Source organism: Pelobates fuscus, chromosome 3 (genome assembly GCF_036172605.1).
Source record: "Pelobates fuscus isolate aPelFus1 chromosome 3, aPelFus1.pri, whole genome shotgun sequence".
In the NCBI taxonomy this organism is placed as follows: domain Eukaryota; kingdom Metazoa; phylum Chordata; class Amphibia; order Anura; family Pelobatidae; genus Pelobates; species Pelobates fuscus.
Genome location: NC_086319.1, coordinates 371,589,528 through 371,613,596, shown reverse-complemented (window position 1 = coordinate 371,613,596; position 24,069 = coordinate 371,589,528). Strand labels below are relative to the sequence as shown.

Genomic DNA, 24,069 nt, shown 5'->3' with positions numbered 1-24,069 from the left:
TTGACAACCAGGAGGGTGTAACCAGGTTAATTTCTAAAAGCGTAAAATTCTATTCAAATCTTGTACCGATAACAGTAATATGGGTAAATGTGTTTCTAAAAAGTGTGTTCAATCATGGTGACTAGCCTAGTGCAATCGGTTTCAGTCGAATTGCAATTTGTGGGAATTTAGGCTCATCTTTGAAAAAACATCAGGACGAGCATGTGTTCTTCAAGATTCAGAGTTGAAAAAAAAAAAGATGAAGAATAGCTAGGGGTCAGGACAGCCAATAAATCTTGATTTTATTCACAAATCAAGTTAGAAGTGACCAATAGAGGGGAAAAAAAGTAACAATATGTATATATTTATCTCTTATATATTTAATAAATGTATCTATTGTATAAATATAGGTTATTTTACGGCTCCTCCTCATTTTTCCCTCTTACTTTTTCTCACTTTATCAGTGAACCAAAAGACAATAGTAACATTATGTACGGTATATATTTTGCAGTATACTGATTGGCCAATCCAAATAATTTTCCCCGATATTTTTCATGAACCATATTCAGACGAGCCAAAACGTTGAATGAACGAGTGTTGAAGGTTTGAGAAAAAATGGATCGACCGAAATGAATCAGATGCTACTGAAACAAAATGAGAATGTGAATAATGTAAATAGAAGGGAATAAAATTAATGAGTGGGGTGAAATTTGGATGCCCAAATTGCTCTTTTGGTTATTGTTTGAAGAAGACATGTCTTGTTAACAATTGTGAATTAACTATAATTAAGGAGGAATCCACTAGATAGGTTGACTCAATAAATTCCAAAGAGAAATTAGCAAACCAAAATTCCACAATTCTTGGACTATAGGACTTCCTATATTCAGTCTTGCAAAGATTGCAAAGCATGGAGATGATGGGCGCTCCCAATAGAGATGCATTGAATGTATGTATATCCATGGGGAGAAGCTGATTGGTACAGAGCAGCGATTTGCAGTGCATGCGCAATAGCCTCCCAGTACTTCCCTATGGAGGAGCATTGGATTGGCTGAGATCAGAGCACAGAGACAGGTGCAGCAAGGGCTATAAAGGTAAGTAGAACATCCTTTAGCACACATGGGGGTAGTCATCTAATGTGTTAGTTGAACAGTATCTTTAAGCTGTACTCTTTCCCGTAGTGAAAGATCTTTTTAAAAAAACAACACCTTCAGGACACAATAACATTAATATTATACAGTGGGATGTAGCAAGTTATTTTGCAATAAAACATCCATAGCTTCTTATTCATTTTATATTTACATATATTCACTCACTGCGCGGTGGTGTTTGGATACAATAAACAGGAGGATGACGAACATGCAGACTCCAGCAAATGATATCAGTTGTTCTGGTCGTTTGGAAGTGTCCAACACCAACCAAACGATGAGTCCAGCAAGAACTAACAACGAGAAAATCCTGGAAGGATAAGAAAGAAAACAATGAAAAAGAAACATACAAACGACCGCTATTATCTAACGCTATTCCTGTTACACTAACAGATATTTCTGAACATTACTGACAAAGCAGTTTAAAACGATCAACAATAATAAAAACTACAAGCAACACCCAGAGATGATACCGCAAGATGTATATCGATAAGATTCTAGATTCGAAATACTAAAACTGTGACTTTAGTACAAAGTCCCGATATATTTATTAAAGTGAAAAATAAAGTAAAATAATATATGTATGCATGATGTTCCACTGAGTTCCTCCTGGTAGGAGCTATGCTGGAGCCTTTTAACCATATATGCATTTAGCCATCATTGGTTTCTGGTCCTCTCTATACATTGATGTTGGTGTAGGGATCTTGTAAAATACGTCTTGGAATATGAAAAGGCTGGGTATTGGGTAATGTATGTATGGATATTTTATTGACTTGTCACACAATTTGGTTGAGCTATTTTAGTTGAATGAGCTATGAAAAGAGTGTAGGCGAAACTAAAAAGGCAGTAGCCTACAAAGGCAGTAAGCATGAATAACATCTCATACTATAAAACAAAGTGTGGGGATGCAGTTTGATATCCAAATTGGTTGGGTTTTTGGCTGCTGGCCCTACCCTACTTCCTAAGCGCGTGTTGGGATTGCTGGTCCTGTTCCGGAGCACCTGTGGCCGCTGGGAGTGAGTGCGGTTCCTGTGATCAATTTTGCTACCCTACTTTCTAAGCTCAACAAGCATTGTGTAAACTAAAATTCACATGCTCAACAACAGACAAACTTTACGACGAATGTTAAATACATCTAAAACTAGAACCAAATGTAAGCTGCACTTACCACTTTATCCATCTTCTATACTTTTTAAAAAATTTTGCGAGTGGACTTAGAAATTTCGCAATCTTCTCTCCAATGAGTTTCTTAAGCAGGTCATAACAGACAAAGAAAAACACCACACACGTAATAACAAGCAGGGCCAAAGCTCGCTGGAAATTCAATATACAGGCGGCGATCAAGTAGGCCAGAAAACCTGTGAAAATCGGAATGTGTCGGAGTAACTGTGGATTATTGGTCATGAATTACACGTTTAGATTATAACTGCTGAAAATAATATTTTAAAAACTGTTTTCTAACTATTTAAACTGGAAAAGGGGCATTAAGACTAAACCTAAAGGGGATTTAAAATGTAAATATGCCATTGGAGATGGAATTGCGTTGTGTGTTGCAAGCTGACTTTGTTGAGGAGGAGAGATGTTAAAGTAAGGAGATGAACTGTGAATTTGTTGTTGTAGATAGTAACTTTGACCACAAGGGGCCAATTAAGAATGGTGGCCATTTGAGAGAAATGGTAACAAAATGTACTTAGGAAGCAGAAAGCATACAAAAAACACAATCATGGGCATAGCCAAGAAAGGCCAAAGGAGGTCTGTTAAGCTCACCTGAACAACTTTAGCTTAATGAAGCAGTTTTGGTGTATAGAACATGCCCCTGCAGCCTCACTGCTCAATCCTCTGCCATTTAGGAGTTAAATCCCTTTGTTTATGAACCCTAGTCACACCTCCCTGCATGTGACTTGCACAGCCTTCCATAAACACTTCCTGTAAAGAGAGCCCTATTTAGGTTTTCTTTATTGCAAGTTCTGTTTAATTAAGAATTTCTTTTCCCCTGCTATGTTAATAGCTTGCTAGACCCTGCAAGAGCCTCCTGTATGTGATTAAAGTTCAATTTAGAGATTGAGATACAATTATTTAAGGTAAATTACATCTGTTTGAAAGTGAAACCAGTTTTTTTTTTCCCATGCAGGCTCTGACAATCATAGCCAGGGGAGGTGTGGCTAGGGCTGCATAAACAGAAACAAAGTGACAGTGAATTGAGCAGTGAAATTGCAGGGGAATGATCTATACACTAAAACTGCTTTATTAAGCTAAAGTAATTTAGGTGACTATAGTGTTCATTTAACTACATTATCTGTTTTAAATCATCTATTCCAGAGCACCATTCCCACAATTTTCTTTTTCTTTAATCTTAAGCTTTGCTGTATCATTGTTGCACAGTATAATAGCGTTTTTTCAGAAGTACTGTTTGGGACAATTACACATAATCTATGGCTAGAACCACTAGGCATGTCCTATGTTACATTGCGCGGTGACAAAGGACATTTGTGAGAAGCGTGTTGCAATTTATAACGGCTTTACATTTATATCAGGGTAAATGTGAAAAAAAATTAAATAAAAAATACTACAATAAAAAGTTCAGTCTAAGAATGTGAAATAAGTGTGTTTTTTTTGTTCTGTTTATAGGTGGATATTGAGAAAATTCTATTATGTTACCTGCACCAAGGATTGAGAAAAGAATTAGTTTCAAGACCGTTCGGTGACGTTTGCCAAACTGAGTAGCTTTATCGATTTGCTTAGACATTTTACTGAGAAAGAAAAGGACAAAAAAAACGTACAATAAAAAAATATATATGTTTATATACATAGATACAATTATATATATATATATATATACCGGTATATATAGTCAATTTTCAAACATCCAAATTGAAGGCGTCCGGGAATTATGGGAACCCCTGTTTTTCGGTTTATACTTATAGGACCTCCTGCAATGCTCTGTTTAGCACAGTAGCCTGGTGTAACTGTGCTTACTCTATGTGCCATAATGCCCAATTTAGATACAGGAACATTATTTTTAAATCTCGGAGGTATTTTTAAGAAGATGCATTCCAACAAATGTTATCACATATCCATATATACCCAAATGGATATTGAACCAGTTTTCTGATATCACATCTTCTGCACGTTGCAATCTCTAGAAACCTGGTCTGACATCTTTTTTTTTTGTAAAGAATGAATGAATAAATAAAAAATACAAACTGCCAATCTCTAGCAAAACTGCTGACATAGAAGGTGATGGTAGATAAGAACCATTCGTCCCAGTTTTCTAAATACTTTCATTAGTCCCTGGCCTTATCTTATAGTTAGGATAACCTTATGCCTATCCCACGCATGCTTAAACTCCTTCATTAACGTTTTGGACTAGCTTTATACCCTATGCTTTCCACAGCAAAATTGTGACTCCCATTTTACACCTTGAAACACCTTGTTATGTCATATACATTTTTAAAACTCTAACCATTTTTTTAAAAGCTCCCTAGGCATTGCATTTATTGTAATCATCGCTCACCTTTGAATTCCGGATTTGTTTTTATTTTCGGGTGCATCGATGACAGAATCAAATTCAAGTTCTTTTCTCCCATCTTCTTCTCCCTTAAAGAGTAATTAATTAATGATACACTGATGGTCCAAGACAGGGCTGTCCAACCTGCGGCCCCCCAGATGTTGCTGAACTACAACTCCCATGATTCCCTGTCTATCTGTTTCATTGAAAGAATCATGGGAGTTGTAGTTTGGCAACATCTGGGGTGCCGCAGGTTGGACAGGCCTGGTCTAAGATATCATGCACACAGCTTAATCTGTGAATTGTTTGTTACTAATTGGTCAAAAAAACTTCTAATAATTTATTAATTGCAAGTACTGTGGTGGTGAAATACACGGGAAAGGATATATATATATGTAATCTTTCATTTCTCATTCCTGGCACACATATACAAAGTTACTGCTTTACTAACAGAGTTATTCACCAAAGTGAGAATTGAAAGCGAATTTCAATTGTAATGTTAAAATAGTTTAACTGTAAAAAGTTGATATTTTGCCTTCACTTGGAAATCTCACTTTACCGAATAACCCTGCTAACCCTGCTATCAAAAATGAGCCAATATATTAAAATAGAAAAAAGATATTTCAGGGTCTGTGAGCACAATTCCAGGACATTTTAAGTAATGTGATCAAACACTGAAAACCATTTATGTTAACGTTATATTATTGTCCGTTAAATTGCTCTGAAGCTCTGTGTGTCATGTGAAAATGGATAATGCAGATTAAAGGCTTGTATATTGTCATATGACAAATGTGGATCCATTATTCTTATTACTCTCCTGTAAATAACGAGTATATATATAATAAAGTCATATTGTCATATGTCATATGACAAATGTGGATCCAATATTCTTATTACTCTCCTGTAAATAAAGAGCATATATTTTACGGTAAACTTATTTTTTCAATCTACCACTAATTTCAATGTACCACTGATGTAGCAAAATAATATGTACATTAGTTTGGCCACATTGTCATTGACACTTATGCCTCGTTTCCACTGAGCAGTATTCAGGTTCGGCATGGTATGGTTTGGAAGGGTTAAAATGGTCCAGCCTATTCAGGTGAGCATTTCCACTGCAAGTCGGACCACCAGGGGGCATGCGGGGTTTAGACCAAATGCCTAGCGTGTCATTTGTCGTGAGCATTGACGTTTTCCTGTCCACCAATCAATGGATTGTATAGTGTGACGCCAGTAGCTGCACCCTAACCGTACCGTACCTTTTCCTATGGACCTACATCTGAAGGTGGCCCAGGAATGGTGCAGTTTGGTTCAATTGTATAGCCCACTTTCATAATGGAAACACTCAAAATAGCGTACCAGACCATACCGACCCGAACCGTACCACTCAGTGGAAACGGGGCATTATTAATTCATTCTGTTATACGGGACTTAAAAGTGCTGCCTAGCAGTATGTGGAATTCATGTGCTCCCGATAAGAAATCAGATAATTAATAATGACCAGCGTACTGTTGGGCAACACTTTAAGGCCCTGCCTGGTAGAAGGAAGGATTTATAAAAGTACAGAAAAAATACTGAAAGTTAAGTTAAAACCCTTTCTTTCTCTTATGCAAGCAGAGTGCTCATCTATGGTCATTTACAGTCAACTGCTAAAATCCTGTTTTTATCTTTATTTCTTTGACAACAAGTTTTTGGAATATTTATTACTTCTAGAATATTTATCTAAATATCTCTCTGTTCATAAACATTTTTTTTATTGAAGTATGCGAACCATTAAATATGTTACAGTATCTTATTTGAGCACTGGTACACAGAGGACAACAGTGTTATAACGTTATATATATTTAATTCTAATGTTTACAAAAATACCAACATATGAGTGATAATTGCAGTAATTATTTAACTGTAGATACAAATATGGATTTAGCATTAAAAGATGCAAAATAAATAGTGTAAAGATAAACATACTCACATGTAAATTGTGTTAAATTGCTGCACAGGACTCATATAAGGCTAAATGTTATTGTATGAGATACGTATATTGGAAAGTTTAATGACAGGTCAGAGTCTAACTACATACCAAGATAACTTAATGAATTTTTATTAGCATATATAGATATATCATAAACTAAGACACACCACAGATTTCCCTTCAGTGACACTGACAAACAAAAGATATTAATTTAAAAAAAGATTTAAAGGGATACAATAGTCACCAGAACAACTACAGCTCGATATAAAAGAAAAGGCAGTGTCCAAAATTTGCAGCACTGATGTTCAGCGTTTTTGTGCTCTGAAAGGAGGCAATGAACGTTCCCCATAGAGATGTCTTGACACAATGGATCTCTATGAAAAGAGGCTGATTGGCTAGAATGGCGGGTTGCTGTGCATGCGCAGTAGCCTCCCAGTGCTTTCCTAAGGGAAAGCATTGGATTGGCTGAGATTGTCCATTTTGATGCTCTCAGCCAAGGAGGTGGAGCCAGCCACGATCAGATCCACATGGCACCGGAATAAAGTTAAGTTTGTAGCCTTTTACCTTTCTAACACTGGTGCAAGAGACTTAAACTTTGTATTCCTGATACTATAGTGTTCCTTTAACTGGACGCGCCTATGTTTTTTTTAACCATCATCCACACAGAAAGTACTTAATAAAGTCTGTATTATAACTTTAATTGCATGACAAAGGAGGCGTGTTTTTGTTTAATGGGTCCTCCTTCAATGTACTTAAGTTTTCTCAATAGATTTCGAATAATTGTGGAACTTAGTCATCAATATTCCCTTCTTCCAGATTGCAATTTCTAGAGTAATACTCAGAATCTCATTGTCTATTGTTTGACTATTTTTTTCAAGAGAGCTTTTCACTTATAGAAGACCAGAATTAATACAACTGACTTCACCCAGACACTCACAGAGTTGTTCTCTGAAGTGCAAAATCACCCAGACTGGATTAGATAACTTAATTCGATGCGATTAGATGACATAATCCGGACATTGTTTTCAAATGTAATCAATGTTTGTATTTTGCAATACAGCCTTCGATTTTCAGAGAATGTAAACCCGACTTCATCCTGTCTGGATGAAACGGAAAGACCAGAATGACGGAAATACACAACTGAATGATTAAATGCATTGATAGTTTGATAGAAACCTGAATATTCGACCCAACCAAATTTTAAAAATGCAGTTGGACAAAATCTGCCAACTATGATAAGATGTTTTTCTATAAAGCTGTAATTAGCTCCACATTTGACAGCCTACTTCATGGCAGAAAGGTTTAGCTCCATGGAGGGGTACAATGTACCCCAATAATGAAAACATATTTAACCCCTTAACGACCGCTGACGGTTCAGGACCGTCAGCGGTAAAACGTGCGTTTGGACCGCTGACGGTCCTGAACCGTCATAACGGTTTTGGGCTACTTACCTGATCGCCGTCGGTCCCACGGCGGCGATCAGTGCTCCACCCGGTCCAGGGGGGTTGCCTGTCTGCCCAGGCAGTCCCCCTTCGGCAGATCAGGACCCCACGGCCATGTGATCACTCGATCACATGACCGCAATAGGTGTCCATGTGTCTGCCTGCAGGGGGACTGTCTGTGCTGACAGGCAGTCTCCCTGCAAGTGAAAAATCCAAAATAAAGTGTAAAAAAAAAATCTGTGTAAAAAAAAAAAAATAATATGTGTATATATATGCTATATATACATGTATTATATCTATATATACCTATATATAATATATGTATATATATCATATATATAATGTCACACTAAGTGTATTTTTATATTTATATATACGTATATAATTATAAAAATACACTTATATTTAAATTACACACGAATATATACAATATATATAATAACTATATATATGGTATATATATATTATTATAAAATACAAATAATATGTTAATAAAAATAAATAACAAAAAATAAAAATAATTTTTAATAATTAAAAAAAAATTATATATATATATTCAGTTTTATTCTAACAGTATTTTGATATTGATATATATATATTTATATCAAAATATACTTAGAATGTAATGATATATATATCTATGTATAAATAAATAAATAAAAATAATACGAAATATACATATGTCCACATACATAATTACATAAATAATTTCATAAATATACACGTAGACGTCAAATATATAAATATGTATATATATTAAAATTCTACGTGCATATTTATGTAATATTTTTACCTAATTAAGTAATTTTAATGATTGCAATTTGAGGGACCTGCCTGCCAACCCAGGCCAAAAGTCCAGATAATTTAATTTGCTAGCACTGTGTTTAACCCTGTAACTTTCTATGACACCCTAAATCCTGTACATGGGGGTACTGTTTTACTCGGGAGACTTCGCTGAACACAAATATTAGTGTTTCAAAACAGTAAAACATATCACAGCGATGATATTGTCAGTGAAAGTGAAGTTTTTTGCATTTTTCACACACAAACAGCTCTTTCACTGAGGATATTATTGCTGTGATATATTTTACTGTTCTGATACACTAATATTTGTGTTCAGCGAAGTCTCCTGAGTATAACAGTACCCCACATGTAGAGGTTTTATAGTGTTTGTGAAAGTTACAGGGTCAAATATAAGGCTTGATTTAACTTTTTTTTTTTTTATTGAAATTTGTCAGATTGGTTAGGTTGCCTTTGAGAGCGTATGGTAGCCAAGGAATGAGAATTAGCCCCATGATGGCATACCATTTGCGAAAGAAGACAACCCAAGGTATTGCAAATGGGGTATGTTCAGCTTTTTTTAGTAGCCACTTAGTCACAAACACCGGCCAAAGTTAGCGTTTTTTGCATTTTTAACACACAAACAAATATAAATGCTAACTTTGGCCAGTGTTTGTGACTAGGTGGCTACTAAAAAAAACTGGACATACCCCATTTTGAATACCCTGGGTTGTCTACTTTAAAAAATATGTACATGTTAGGTGTGTTTCGGGGATTTATGACAGATAACGGTGTAACAATGTCACTATTGATACATTTAAAATATATATATATTGAAACAGCAATTTCCTACTTGTATTTATAGGCCTATAACTTGCAAAAAAAAGCAATAAAGCATGTAAACACTGGGTGTTTTTAAACTCGGGACAAAATTTTGAATCTATTTAGCAGTTTTTTTCATTAGCTTTTGTAGATAAGTAAAAGATTTTTCAAGTAAAAGTCCAAAAACATGTTTTTTTTTTTATTTTTCACCATATTTTATTATTTTTTTTAAATACAATATATGACATAATATATATACTGGTATGTAAAGAAAGCCCTTCTTGTCGTGAAAAAAACAGTATATAACTTGTATGGGAACCGTAAATGAGAGAGCGGAAAATTACAGCTAAACACAAACACCACAAAAGTGTTAAAACTGCTCTGGTCCTTAACGTACAAACATCGCAAAAACAGGCCGGTCCTGAAGGGGTTAAGTTATTAAATTTCTATGATTGTTTATATTATGTATTAAAATAATATTTTAACCTGTTCAAATCTTAGAACTATCCTGACAACAAATACACCATCACTGGTGTCGGCTAATGTATACCATGATTCTCTTTCTTAACGGTCATCACAAATATATCTACAGCACCCTCAAACCCTGCCTACCCAATAGCAGTAAGTTGAGTGGAATGTATGCAATAACTTCATCGACGGCTAGGGTCAGGCATTATTGCCCACGAAGGAACCCTGGTTGTGGAACTGAACAGCACTCCTTTTTCAAGAGTCATTGCCAAATACCAATCCAATTCATGTGATAATTGCTATATCTAATGCTAACCAAGAATCCAATGTTTTTGAATTCTATATCAATGGTTTCTCATTGTATTGACTTCATGAGTCTCTGTATTTCAATGTTAGACCCATCAGACTGAAAATTCTAAAATAAAGAATCTTTAAAAAAATATACAAATACAAATATTACAGATTTCTGTAGTTTTAGAAAAAGTACGTAAATTTATTTGACATTAGCCTTCTATCGGATTTGTTCAGAGTGAATCCAGTTCAAATTGGGTGTTTAATAAATATGTGAATTATGCATGTATTTTCATGTGAGAATTCCTGATTGTAAAGCTGACACAGGGTGGTACTGATGTGTTAATTCAGTTGAAGTAACTGAATTTCTACCAGGCTGGCCTTTAGCAAATACTAGATTTGCTAATTTGGTTATAAAGTGATAGTTTAGAGCTTTGCTGATCCAGATTACTTTTGGATTTTTGTGAATAACCTGCAAATTAGGAACTGACATGAATAAACCGGGGAAATACAGGAATTGCAGGTTATATTAGAACATGGGTCCTCAAACTATGCCCCTCCCCCCCCCAGATGTTGCTGAACTACAACTTCCATGATTCTTTGAATGACATAGATAGCCAGAGAATCATGGGAGTTGTAGTTCAGCAACATCTGGGGGGCCGGAGTTTGAGGACCCATGTATTAGAAGAATGGAAATGAATCTACAATTTAGCTGTTTATTTCAGTAGCTACTTTAGCCATTGCCTATTGGAATGGATACAAGAGTTGACCTGAACTACACAGGGGTACTTGAACTTCAGTTCAAGCTCAACGCTACCAGGTTTTCTATCACTATACGAAAGTTTATAGACACCTGCAATAAACCTGTAAACTATATAAAGACAGCAGCACTTATGCATGGTTTATTGACGGCACTCAACAAGGTCAGTATTAAAGGGACATCCTCTTCAATATAGCGTCAGCTTATTTTGCTTATCGCCCGAATAAATTGCTATTCCATGGAATAAATGGCTATTTGGCCTATTATAGGGTTAGATAGTAAGTAAAACATGAGTGGCCTACAGAAATGTTATTATTTGAAACTTCTGCTCTGGCAGCCGATTACATTAGCTGTGAAAATGGTAAATAGACCACTTAGTCAAAATACAACTTTCTTCTTTCAATAATGATGTGAATATGAATTGCAAAAGCTAGATATGACTAGGATCTTACCGAAGGAGAAAATGCTATGTTTACAACTCCGTCTGTTTTTCCGTTAACCTCTGGCATCTCCATTTCAACGCCAACTGCAAAACAGTAAAAAAAAATTATGTTATTCAGGAAGAGTCACTCTGAAACATACATCACACAATAGGTTAGTCTTCAAACTAAAAAAAATTGGTCTAGATGAATATTCTTGTTCTTGGGTACAACATTGGCTTAAGGATAGAGTACAATGAGTTGTCATTAATGGTAAATTTTCAGGCTGGACAAAAGTGGTAAGTGGTGTCCCCCAGGATTCTGTTTTGGAACCGCTTCTATTTAACATATTTAGAAATTATTCTGAAATAGGCTTTGAAAGCCATGTATCAGTGTTTGCAGATGACACAAAACTTTGTAAAGTAATAAAATGTGAGCAGGATATTGCTTTGCTACAGATGGACTTGGATAGATTGGGGGACTGGGCACTAAAATGGCAGATTAAATTTAACGTAGAGAAATGCAAAGTTATGTACTTCGGGGTCAAGAATGCACAAGCAACTTACACCCTAAATGGTAGTGAATTTAGGGTACCCCACACGAGAAGGATTTGGGAATTACTATAGACAACAAATTAGGCAGCAATATGCAATGTCAATCTGCAGTTGCTAAGGCCAGTAAGGTTTTGTCATATATAAATAGGGGCATAAATTCTCAGGATGAAAATATAATTTTGCCTTTTTATAAATCGCTGGTAAGATCACACCTTGAATATGCTGTGCAATTTTGGGCACCTGTTCTAAAGAAAGATATCATAGCACTAGAAAAAGTGCAAAGGCGAGCTACAAAATTGATAAAAAGGAATGGAGCATTTTAATTACGAAGAAAGGTAAAAAAATTTAAATCTCTTCAGTTTGGAAAAACAGCGCCTGAGAGGGTATATGATAACATTGTACAAATATATTTGGGGCCAGTACAAACCATTATCTGGAAATTTATTCATAAACAGGTCTATACATAGAACATTAGGCTGGAAGAAAGGAGATTTCATCTAAGGCAAAGGAAAGTTTTTTTTACAGTAAGAGCAATAAGGATATGGAATTATCTGCCTGAAGAGGTGGTTTTATCTGAGTCCATACATCTGTTTAAACTTCAATTGGATAAATACTTGCAAAAACATAGCATACAGGAATATCATTTCTAATTAGTGGGGTAATAGCTGCTTGATCCAAGGAGACATCTGACTGCTATTTTGGGGTCAAGAAGGAATTCTTTCCTAGTTTGTTGCAAAATTGGACGCGCTACAGACTAGGTTTTTTGCCTTCTTTTGGATCAACAGCAAAAACATATGTGAGGAAGGCTGAACTTGGTGGACACAAGTCTCTTTTCAGCTATGTAACTATGTAATATGTAACTATGTAATCTTGAACCTGATAGAAACTCGACAAATGATATGACTAAGACAGAACAGTCCATCTTTAAATGTATTTCACTAAATCTCTGCTTTACCTGTTAAACATTAAACAAATATCAAAAGATAAGAAAGTGGAAAAAGAGATCCCCTAGCAAATAGCAAGTGGGAGCTCAAATCCACTGAGTAATACCTCCTAAGTAAAGTGTCACATAAATTAGGGTAAATAAACCTTTATTAGAAATAGTGAATAACACCAGAGTATAGTGTAGAACAGGTGAAAACTTGCACCTAATAAAAAGCTTGGGCAGAGCCTAAAGGTCACCTGAAATTATAATATATATATATAGTGGGAGCACAAAAAATAGTGGAGTATATAGTATACAATTAGAGATAATCATTAAATGGCATCCCTTGGAGAGATAATATATAGTATATATTGGTAGCCTAAAATAAGGTCTCAAAGAAGAACAGGATTGAGGGAATAATGGAAGTGTGACAGTGGTGGTGGTACCATAAGTAGATATGGCAGTAAATCACAAGGTTAGGGGTAGGTAGAGAATGCTAGGTCCTGATGAGCCACAACAGACAACATAGAGGCTATCCTGTAGTATAACCAACACCCCAATAAAGAATAGTAGGTAGTAAGGGAGCTGTATCCCTTGCAATTCAAAAATTAGAACCCAAATTGGAGTGCAGGGAGGTAGCAATGCGTCTAGGAAATCCAGGACCTAGTTAACCCTAAATTTGCTATCTAAGGAGAGCCACCACTATCTGCTGCTTCAAGGCAGCCTAGCAAAATCCCTCCAAACTAAAGAGAAAGGACGCATGGATAGCGTCAAGACAGGCCAAGTATCAAATAAAATTAATGCACAGAGTAAAGTTTAGTAAAGGATCATAGCGTCGGCTAAAAACTGCTCATCAACATCAACTGCTCGAGCTGTTTTTAGCCGACGCTATGATCCTTTACTAAACTTTCCTCTGTGCATTAATTTTATTTGATACTTGGGCTGTCTTGACGCTATCCATGCGTCCTTTCTCTTTAGTTTGGAGGGATTTTGCTAGGCTGCCTTGAAGCAGCAGTTAGTGGTGGCTCTCCTTAGATAGCAAGTTTAGGGTTAACTAGGTCCTGGATTTCCTAGACGCATTGCTACCTCCCTGCACTCTAATTTGGGTTCTAATTTTTGAATTGCAAGGGATACAGCTCCCTTACTACCTACTATTCTTTATTGGGGTGTTGGTTATACTACAGGATAGCCTCTATTTTGTCTGTTGTGGCTCATCAGGACCGACCTAGCATTCTCTACCTACCCCTAACCTTGTGATTTACTGCCATAGCTACTTATGGTACCACCACCACTGTCACACTTCCATTATTCCCTCAATCCTGTTCTTCTTTGAGACCTTATTTTAGGCTACCAATATATACTATATATTATCTCTCCAAGGGATGCCATTTAGTGATTATCTCTAATTGCATATTATATACTCCACTATTTTTTGTGCTCCCACTTTATATATATATATTATAATTTCAGGTGACCTTTAGGCTCTGCCCAAGCTTTTTATTAGGTGCAAGTTTTCACCTGTTCTACACTATACTCTGGTGTTATTCACTATTTCTAATAAAGGTTTATTTACCCTAATTTATGTGACACTTTACTTAGGAGGTATTACTCAGTGGATTTGAGCTCCCACTTGCTATTTGCTAGGGGATCTCTTTTTCCACTTTCTTATCTTTTGATTATTGTTCCTGGGGTCAAGCCCCCTATACCTCCTGTAACCCCCCTTTTTGGGTATTAGTGGTGCATTTTTTCCACCTCCTATTCCCTTTCTCTTTTTCTAATTAAACAAATATCTGTTAGAGCAGCAAAATGTTTTTGGCCATGGGGTTGAACTTTTGGCCATGGGAAGTCAGGGTCAGAAGAGTTCCTTTCATCTTAAAGAGACACTATAGTCCCCTGAACAACTACAGCTCAATGTAGTAGTTCTAGTGATTATACTATATCCCTGCAGGCTTTTTAATGTAAACACTGCTTTTTCCGAGATAAAGCATTGTGATTGGCTGAGATCATCAATTCTGATGATGTCAGCCAAAAAGGCTGATCGAGGGCAGAACCAGCGCTCAGAGGATATAAGGATATAAGGTGAGTTTTCTAGTTTTTTAAATGGAGCAAGGGGAGCTAGTTTTTTTAACACTATAGGTTCAGGAATACACATTTGTGTTCCTGACCCTATAGTGCTCCTTTAACCTATGCAAGGAATATCGGTTGTTACAACCAAGGCCTAAATCCCAATCATTAGATACTTATCAAAATGTTAATGACTTCCAATAAAACAAATGTTTGAATATTGTAAAATTGCATCACGCAAACCTTATCCAATGTTTTATAACATAGCAGCTTGTTAAAGGGAAATCAGGCAGTAAATAACCTAAACACCATGACAGTGGGTTTTCCAGTAGGTGTGACAAAATAAGCAATTTACAAAGACTGAGCCAAACTTAGAAATAGAATGGTGCCATATACTAGGGACCCATAGAAATATCTAATGGAACACAGTTTAGCATAAAAGACCATGGCATTCTATTATACATTAACCCAATACAACGCCTGATGTAAATGATCTCAGAGTATAAATAAAAGAGAACAAGTGTATTTCTCATAAAAGAAATAAAGGAAGCTAATTAAATATGTAAGCGGAAAAAAAAATTCACATAGTTACAATTCCATTTCAAACTTGACACAATTTTAAATGTCTGAATATCACAAAAAAAAATTTTTTAATCACAAAATTATACATCACTATGCATGAATCATCCATGGTTTCAGTAATATACTCTGAAAAGTACAGTATATCCCATATTATTGGAAATATTGACAATTATATATATATATACTAATCATTCAATAGATACAGGGCAGTGATAGCCTGCAAGAACTCAGCTAACACTCTCCGCCAAGCATTGCCAGGCTGCCAGCTATCTCTGATGTGATTTGTATGGCATAAGGCAAGGGAGACAGGGGTGAATTGCCCCCTGGGCCACTAGCATGGGAGGTTGTAGCAGGGGGGTTAAGGGTTGTAGCGTTAAACCATCCTTCTGAAAGTCAAAATAGCAAAGCTCTATAGTAATGTGTGTTACCACAGTACAGTACTTCCCGGGTTTATGCTGGGACTGGTAGTGCCATCACAATGCCCTCCAGGCCAGGACTGGCCCACTGATATATATGCTGGGTTGACCATGTTGCCAGACTAGGATGAGTGTGTAATTTGTCTCTGGAGGTGTTTACAAGTCAGCACAGTGTGAGATAAGACAGTGATCATGCCATTCAAAGCACGCAGTTGTCATTGTTGGCAGTGGAGCCATGGGAAACATAATCTGTGTCTCCCAGACCAGCGCAGATCTCTGTCAATGTTCCATCATACTTCGCAAACCATAATAAATGATAGAGTTTGCCACAATATATAATGTCACACCTCCACACTCCAGCAGCCTCCACTGCCAATTCCAAACATTACATGCTCTGTGAGAGTAGCACCATTCACACTGAGATCTGTAGGTTTCGTGAGGGGAAAAAGGCCATTTATAATGTTGGCAGCCCTCACTTTTTTTTTGTTTTTGTTTTTGTTTTTTTTACAAAAGTTCACATTTAGGACTGAAATGTTGACTTAGTGCTTGTAATGGCCTGTGAATGAAGGCAGCATTTACACCTCAAGATTTTGAGCACATTTATTATTGTGGTTATACATTAAGACTGTGGAATGTGAAATTAAGAGAGACAGTGAGTGCAAAGCTTTGTGGGATTGCGTCCTGCCTGGTTAGACATTCCGAGCATGATAACTGGTTGGGATTTTTTCTCAGCAGTTTGATATTAATTACTAGGAGATGCTGATGTTAAATTCCTTCTTTTCTTTTCCTGCTTGTGATAAACTTTGGACTTTGTGTATAAACAGTAATTGGTTCAATTAAATGTAAACTACCATGGGCGGCATATTCTAAATGAGAATTTAGTTTACATCACCACTCGCTTGTTTTAGCGTTTTGTTTTTTATATTATATTATGTTGCACATGATTTTTTTTCTTTTAATGGAAGGGTAATATGTGAAGGAAGCATTTTATTTATGGTGACTGAATATATGTGTGACAGATACTAAGAATACTCACAGCACTTTCATTAAGGGGGTATTTTTTTAAGTAATATAACTCATTTATAAAGAACGTTTCATTTTATTTATCAACTAAACCAAAATATAATTACGTCTTAAAAAAAAAAAAATACAAATGTAAAAAATGGCAGAGAAAACAAAAATTGATGATAACGTGACCAAGCTGGGGGACAGAAAGGAGAGTACACACTAGCACAGTTGAACACCCCTATGTTTTAAAGGGACTATCATGAAACACTTTAATAAAAAGACTGGGCAGCTACTGTTACCCAGTCACTTTTAACATGCAGGAAGGCCCTGATACAGGTCCCTCCGTACTCCCACTTGTGGGCATCAATTGGGGGCTTGGAATTAAAGAACAGGTTGTCAGCGGGTGGAGACTCCATTATAAAAAAAGGGAGATCATACTATTCCCCCTGCCCCCACCCATGGTCAACAGGTGGGGCTATAATTAAAATACACAGGTAGGGTAGATACCCTGTGGCAGCATGTGGGGGCTTTAATTATCATAATTAATCTGGGGGGGACCTAAAGTCGTCCTCCAGCACCCACCCATGGTATGCAATTTTGTCAGTCAAAAAAATTCAAGAAATTCCCCTGCTAGCTATGAGGGAGGTGAGTCTTATCTCTGACTGAGCTATCTGGTTGACATTGCATAGTATGGGAAAGCCCTTATAAGGGCGCTTATCCTGCTATTCAAGCTTGATCTGCAATTGTGATCTGTTTTTTCTTTTTTATTTAAAAGTAGCGTTGTGACTTTATGGATTTTGTATTGGCCATTTTTGGGGTCTGAAGAATATAAAAGTTTTAAGAAGATATATATATTTTTCCAGATATTTACTCACTGGCCGTCCCCTCACTATAAAGATGAGGCAGGTAGGTGGGGCTTTTTCCTGTCCCCCTAGGCCCCTACTTTCTCTATGTTGAAGCACCCCTTTACATTGTGAATGGATGGGGACATGAAGGGGACCTGTATGTTCAAAGCTAGTATTTTGTTACAGCGAGTAGCCATTGGTGGCATGGCAAGTGGGGGTATAGGGGCTGTATAACACATATCATATTGACCCCCATAGGGCTGCTAGTGCAAATAGTTAAATAAAGCATATATGGGTCAATATCACCCCCATATAAGTACATAGGAAGTTATACACCCACCCATGCCCCCACTTGTGGGCAAATAATAAAACAAAAAGCTTGTTAACAACTTTTAGCTAACCCTTTCAACAGGCGCTATGCTCCCAAAAAACATTAAACTGCTGGAATAAAATCGATACACATCGTTAAATGGCTTATCAGGAGCAGAAAAACAGCTGAGACACGCGATATAAATAAAGGTCTACCTAATTATAATTAGAGGGAATGTGGACATCTACTGGCACTTGATTATGTGAGGTTTCAATATGTACATCAGGCTGCGTTTAGAGACAATATATGGGCACTCCACATTTATTTGTTACAGAGGAAGGAATGTCAAATCTGGCCCCAAAGGAATGACATGGGTTCCTGGCATGGAGAGGATATAAAGGTCCCTGGAACGCAAAACATTTTTATTTAGAAAGGATAATGCTTCTTGGTAAATCGGGCAATAAACACACGTTAATGTTGATTAGCTTTGACCTTGCTCTATCATTTACTGTGTAGCAAGTGACAGATCGCCTATAACGGCAAACAATCATTATTTTGACTTCTAGAGTAAAAAGACTTTCATACTGTGACATCAGAGCAAACAAAAATATAGTTACCAGCTGGTTTAAAAGAACACGCCACTGATAATGGTTATATATATATATATATATTTGTGTTAGGGGCACATAGCCTTATAAGGAGTGAGGACTAAGTATAAGCATAGGATCGTATAAAAGAGCAAGTCGGTTGTGGTGTGCCGGAACCGACGATGTGGTAGGCCTGTAAATAAAGAGGGCCCACCAAGGAGTAAAGAAAAAGAAAAGGAAAAGAGAGAAAGAAAGGAAGAAAAGTGTTGAGTATGTGGAGTGGTGGGAGGGTCATTGAAAACGCTGACCTCGGACCGTATGGAGTACGGTAAGGGGTCTCCCTTAAGTAGGTAAGTAAAATAATAAGCCCTTAATAATAAGCGGCCTTAATGCTTATGTTAGGGACATATAGCCGTATAAGGAGTAAGGACTAAGTATAAGCATAGGATAATATAAAAGAGCAAGTCGGTTGTGGTGTACTGGAACCGACGATGCGGTAGACCTGTAAATAAAGAGGGCAAAAGTGATCAATCAGAGATTTAATACAGTCAACAACACATACAAATTATACCGACATTTCCTTAAATGTATTGCGTATCTCTTGTACTGGTTTGGGTATGTACCGTGAATAGGCAGAGGATTTCCACCGTCCCAGTGTTTTGATAATGTGCACTGGTATGTTGGCACTGGAGGCTGTGGCGGCCGCCTCTATTCGGAAGGAGTGACCCGAATAGTTAGAAGGATTGTGGCCTAGCTGGGTTAACAGAGACCTAACATGTTTCATGAACGTAAAGGTAGTAAGTATTGAGCCATGTAAGAAGAAGAATGGCTGTGAAGGTTGTACGTTGGGGTTCTGAAGGTAGGAGTCTAGAACCGCAACCGGGCACCATTTATTGTGGGTAGGATAGCATGCTATCTCCACTGGTGGTGCGTGTTGACTTGTTTTTGAATGTGGTAGAGCCAGTAGGTAGTGATCCATATGTTTTTGTAGGTGAGATCGTTTTAGACAATGAGTTGTCTGAGTTGTGGTGATAGTGGTAAATTCTCGTGGCCTGAGAAAACTGTAGAAAGCTACGTACATGGCTGTTTTGATTACTTCGTTTGTACTGGAATTAAACGGTCTTAAATCTAATAGGTCGGATAACGGTTGGAAAAGGTGATTGTCTATTGGTAATTTTTTTTTAACAATTCTTTGCGGGTTATATGAAAAAACAGCTTACAAAGCGACAGGCCTGCTGTCTGAAGACTTTTCAAGTTCTCCCCTCTTTTCCCAGCGCATTAGTCTGTGCCGGGGGAACACACCAATCAAAGTGCGGCTTTCCTATGCCGCTTATTTGAAAGGGGGGAAGGCAGGCGCGATCTAGCACAGTGCACCTACTGCTTCCATTAGCTCTGTATCGTAAAAGGAATACAAATGGCACTTTTAAACCTTGGAGTCAGAAACACCTTCCTAGCTGTCAATCAGAAAGCCAGAGAGGTGTTTCTGACCCCAGTTATAAAGTTCAGACTCCTATTGAAATCTGCACTTTTATAAACTGTCAGACTTAAAGCACTTAGCAAGCAAGAAAGAAATAAGAGTTAGTCTTTTGGGAGGACATCTCAAAATATAAACAGCTTGATTTAATAGGGCCCATGTTGTTAAAAAAATAGTCAGAGAAAGGGACGTGTGCTGGAGCTACTTTGAGCAAGCTGCAAGAGAGGAGAGATTTGAGAGCAAAACAGGCCATAAGCGAGTAAAAAGTGCATAACTGAGCACCGAGAAAGAGCAGAGTGATCCTCAACCGGCAGTGGGACGCATCTTGAGTCCACCCATGGCACTGTGACGTCCCATAAAGGGCCACGGAACCCCCGGCACAGCAAACACCGCTAAACGTGGGGAACCCTAAAGCACACAAGATGGTTGCTATGCAGAGGACCTGCCTACTGAGTCACCATCACTGGGAGAAGAAGATTCCTGAATTGTTCTTATGTTTTAGTCACCCTGTGCCCATTATAGGTCCAGGGTGTGTATAATGTAGTGATGTCGCGAACACGAAATTTTCGGTTGGCGAACGGCGAACGGGAACTTCCGCAAACGTTTGCGAACCGGCGAACCGGGCGAACCGCCATTGACTTCAATGGGCAGGCGAATTTTAAAACCCACAGGGACTCTTTCTGGCCACAAAAGTGATGGAAAAGTTGTTTCAAGTGGACTAACACCTTGACTGTGGCATGCCGGAGGGGGATCCATGGCAAAACTCCCATGGAAAATTACACAGTTGATGCAGAGTCTGGTTTTAATCCATAAAGGGCAGAAATCACCTAACATTCCTAAATCGCAATGGATATGGATTGACACCTGACATATGACATATTGACACCTTGACATATGGATTGACACCTTGACATATGGATTGACACCTGTCCTCAGAGACCCTGATACACACTGACACAGAGCAGAATAGGGACTGTTCCCCTTACATAGGGTCTCTTGGCAGGTATGGATTGACACCTGTCCTCAAAGCCCCTGATACACACTGACACAGAGCAGAATAGAGACTGTTCCCCCTACATAGGGTCACTTGGCAGGTATGGATTGACACCTCTCCTCAAAGCCCCTGATACACACTGACACAGAGCAAAATAGAGACTGTTCCCCGTCCTCAGAGACCATGATACACACTGACACAGAGCAGAATAGAGACTGTTCCACCTACATAGGGTCACTTGGCAGATATGGATTGACACCTGTCCTCAAAGCCCCTGATACACACTGACAAAGAGCAGAATAGAGACTGTTCCCCGTCCTCAGAGACCATGATACACACTGACACAGAGCAGAAAAGAGACTGTTCCCCCTACATAGAGTCACTTGGAAGATATGGATTGACACCTGTCCTCAGAGACCATGATACACACTGACACAGAGCAGAATAGAGACTGTTACCCCTACATAGGGTCACTTGGCAGATATGGATTCACACCTGTCCTCAGAGACCATGATACACACTGACACACAGCAGAATAGGGATGTGGGGGGGTGCCGTTGATGTGGAGCAAGACGCAGCAGCAGAAGATGACTCAGCCGAGGAGGTTATGGAAAAGGATGGAGTAGGAGGAGTAGAGGAGGTGGCAGCAGGCCTGCCTGCAAGTCGTGGCGGTGTCACCAACTCCTCTGCAGAGCCACGCATTTCATGCTTGGCAGCCGTCAGCAGGTTTACCCAATGCGCAGTGTAGGTGATATACCTGCCCTGACCATGCTTTGCAGACCAGGTATCAGTGGTCAGATGGACCCTTACCCCAACACTGTGTGCCAGACATGCCATTACTTCCTTTTGCACAATCGAGTACAGGTTGGGGATTGCCTTTTGTGAAAATAAATTTCGGCCGGGTACCTTCCACTGCGGTGTCCCAATAGCTACAAATTTTTTGAACGCTTCAGACTCCACCAGCTTGTATGGTAAAAGCTGGCGGGCTAATAGTACAGACAAGCCAGCTGTCAGACAAGGGGGTGACTTTCTGACATTGGCTTCTTACGCTCAAACATGTCCTTGACAGACACCTGACTGTGGGCAGATGCGCAGGCCTGAGACACAGACGCTTGGAGACAACTAACTGCTATTCAATCTATAACAGGGAAAAATGCTTTTTTGGTTTTTAAATGCAAGCTATTGGGACACCAGATATGAGTGGCAAAGTACACTGGCAGAGGTCTGCAGAGCACACGCTGAAGGCCTGACACACCAGCTTGAAGACAACTAACTGCTATTCAATCTATAACAGTGAAAACATTTTTTGGGTTTTAAATGCACGCTATTGTGACACCAGATATGAGTGGCACTGTGAACTGGCAAAGGTTGGCAGAGTACACGTTGTAGGCCTGACACACAGACGCTTGGAGACAACTAACTGCAATTCAATCTATAACAGTGAAATTTTTTGGGGGGTTTTAAATGCATGCTATTGTGACACCAGATATGAGTGGCAATGTGCAATTGCAGAGGTCTGCAGAGCACACGCTGAAGGCCTGACACCCTCTTTAAGGACACTGACTGCTATTAGCTTACACTGAAAAACTTTTTTTCTTTGCAAAAGCACGCTATACAGACACCAGATATTAGTGGCAAATTACACTTGCTGAGGTTGGCAGAGCATACGCTGAAGGCCTGACACCCAGACGCTTTCAGACAACTAACTGCTATTAGCTTACAGTGAAAAAATTTTTTGTTTTTAAAGGCACGCTATAGTCACACCAGATATGAGTGGTGGCACTGGGCAAATGGGCACAGTATCCACTGAGCCTGACACAGACGCTGGCAGACAACTAACTGCTCTTCAATCTATTACAGTGAAAACAGTTTTTTTCTTTTTAAATGTCAAGCTTAAGCTATTGTGACACCAGATATGAGTGGCAATGTGCAATTGCAGAGGTCTGCAGAGCACACGCTGAAGGCCTGACACCCTCTTTAAGGACACTGACTGCTATTAGCTTACACTGAAAAACTTTTTTTCTTTGCAAAAGCACGCTATTGTCAGGGTACCTGCGGTCTCTACCTCCGAAAGAGGTAGAGACTTAGCTGTTCCTCCATCCAGACGGCCTGATGGCTCCCTTCCCCAAGGTCTATCCGGTCATGCAAGGCCGGCCGCGAGGGAGTGACTGCCTTTTACAGCGTCTAGGCAGGAAGTTGTCATCAGGACACTCCTCCGGAACGACCTGTCACTCAATTGCTGCAGGACCAATCAGGACGCCTCGGAGGCGTGGTTACTGCTCTGAACAGGGTATTTAACAGAGCTTCGTTCATTAGCTCATTGCCCTGTCGTGGTTCTAGCTTGTTCTAGTCACTCAGTGCTTGTGTATTCTATTATCTCTTTTGGTTTTGACCCGGCTTGTTTACCTTTCTCTGCTTATCTCTGTTACCCTTGATTCGGCTTGTCTCTCGCTTACCTGTCTTCTGTTACCCTCGACCTCGGCTTGTCTTTGACCATTCTATACTGTACTACTTACGTTAGTCCGGCCATTCTAAGGTCCGGTATACGTATCTGGCTACTGTTTGTACTCTGCGTGTTGGATCCCTGTCCCGATCCTGACATTACGACAGGGCCTTTGCTAGTAAAAACAATTTCCCATCCCAGCTAAGGGAGACACCCTTGGCCGTTGAGGCCATAGATGGTAGACCACTACTAGACCCTGTTATCTTTCGTGAGACCATACC

The 24,069-nt window shown here is 38.5% G+C and overlaps 1 protein-coding gene across 1 annotated transcript in view; it reads right to left on the bottom strand.

The window, feature by feature from the left end:
- The window catches only part of LOC134601427 (sodium/nucleoside cotransporter 2-like), a 94,525-nt gene that overhangs the window by 23,534 nt on the left and 46,922 nt on the right, over positions 1-24,069 (bottom strand). Inside the window, exons 3-7 of the mRNA XM_063445912.1 lie at positions 11,620-11,693; positions 4,639-4,721; positions 3,783-3,874; positions 2,293-2,482; positions 1,293-1,434 (exon numbers count right to left, since the gene is read on the bottom strand). Of these exons, the coding sequence (XP_063301982.1) occupies positions 1,293-1,434; positions 2,293-2,482; positions 3,783-3,874; positions 4,639-4,721; positions 11,620-11,693 (581 nt within the window). The remainder of the gene's footprint in view (positions 1-1,292; positions 1,435-2,292; positions 2,483-3,782; positions 3,875-4,638; positions 4,722-11,619; positions 11,694-24,069) is intronic.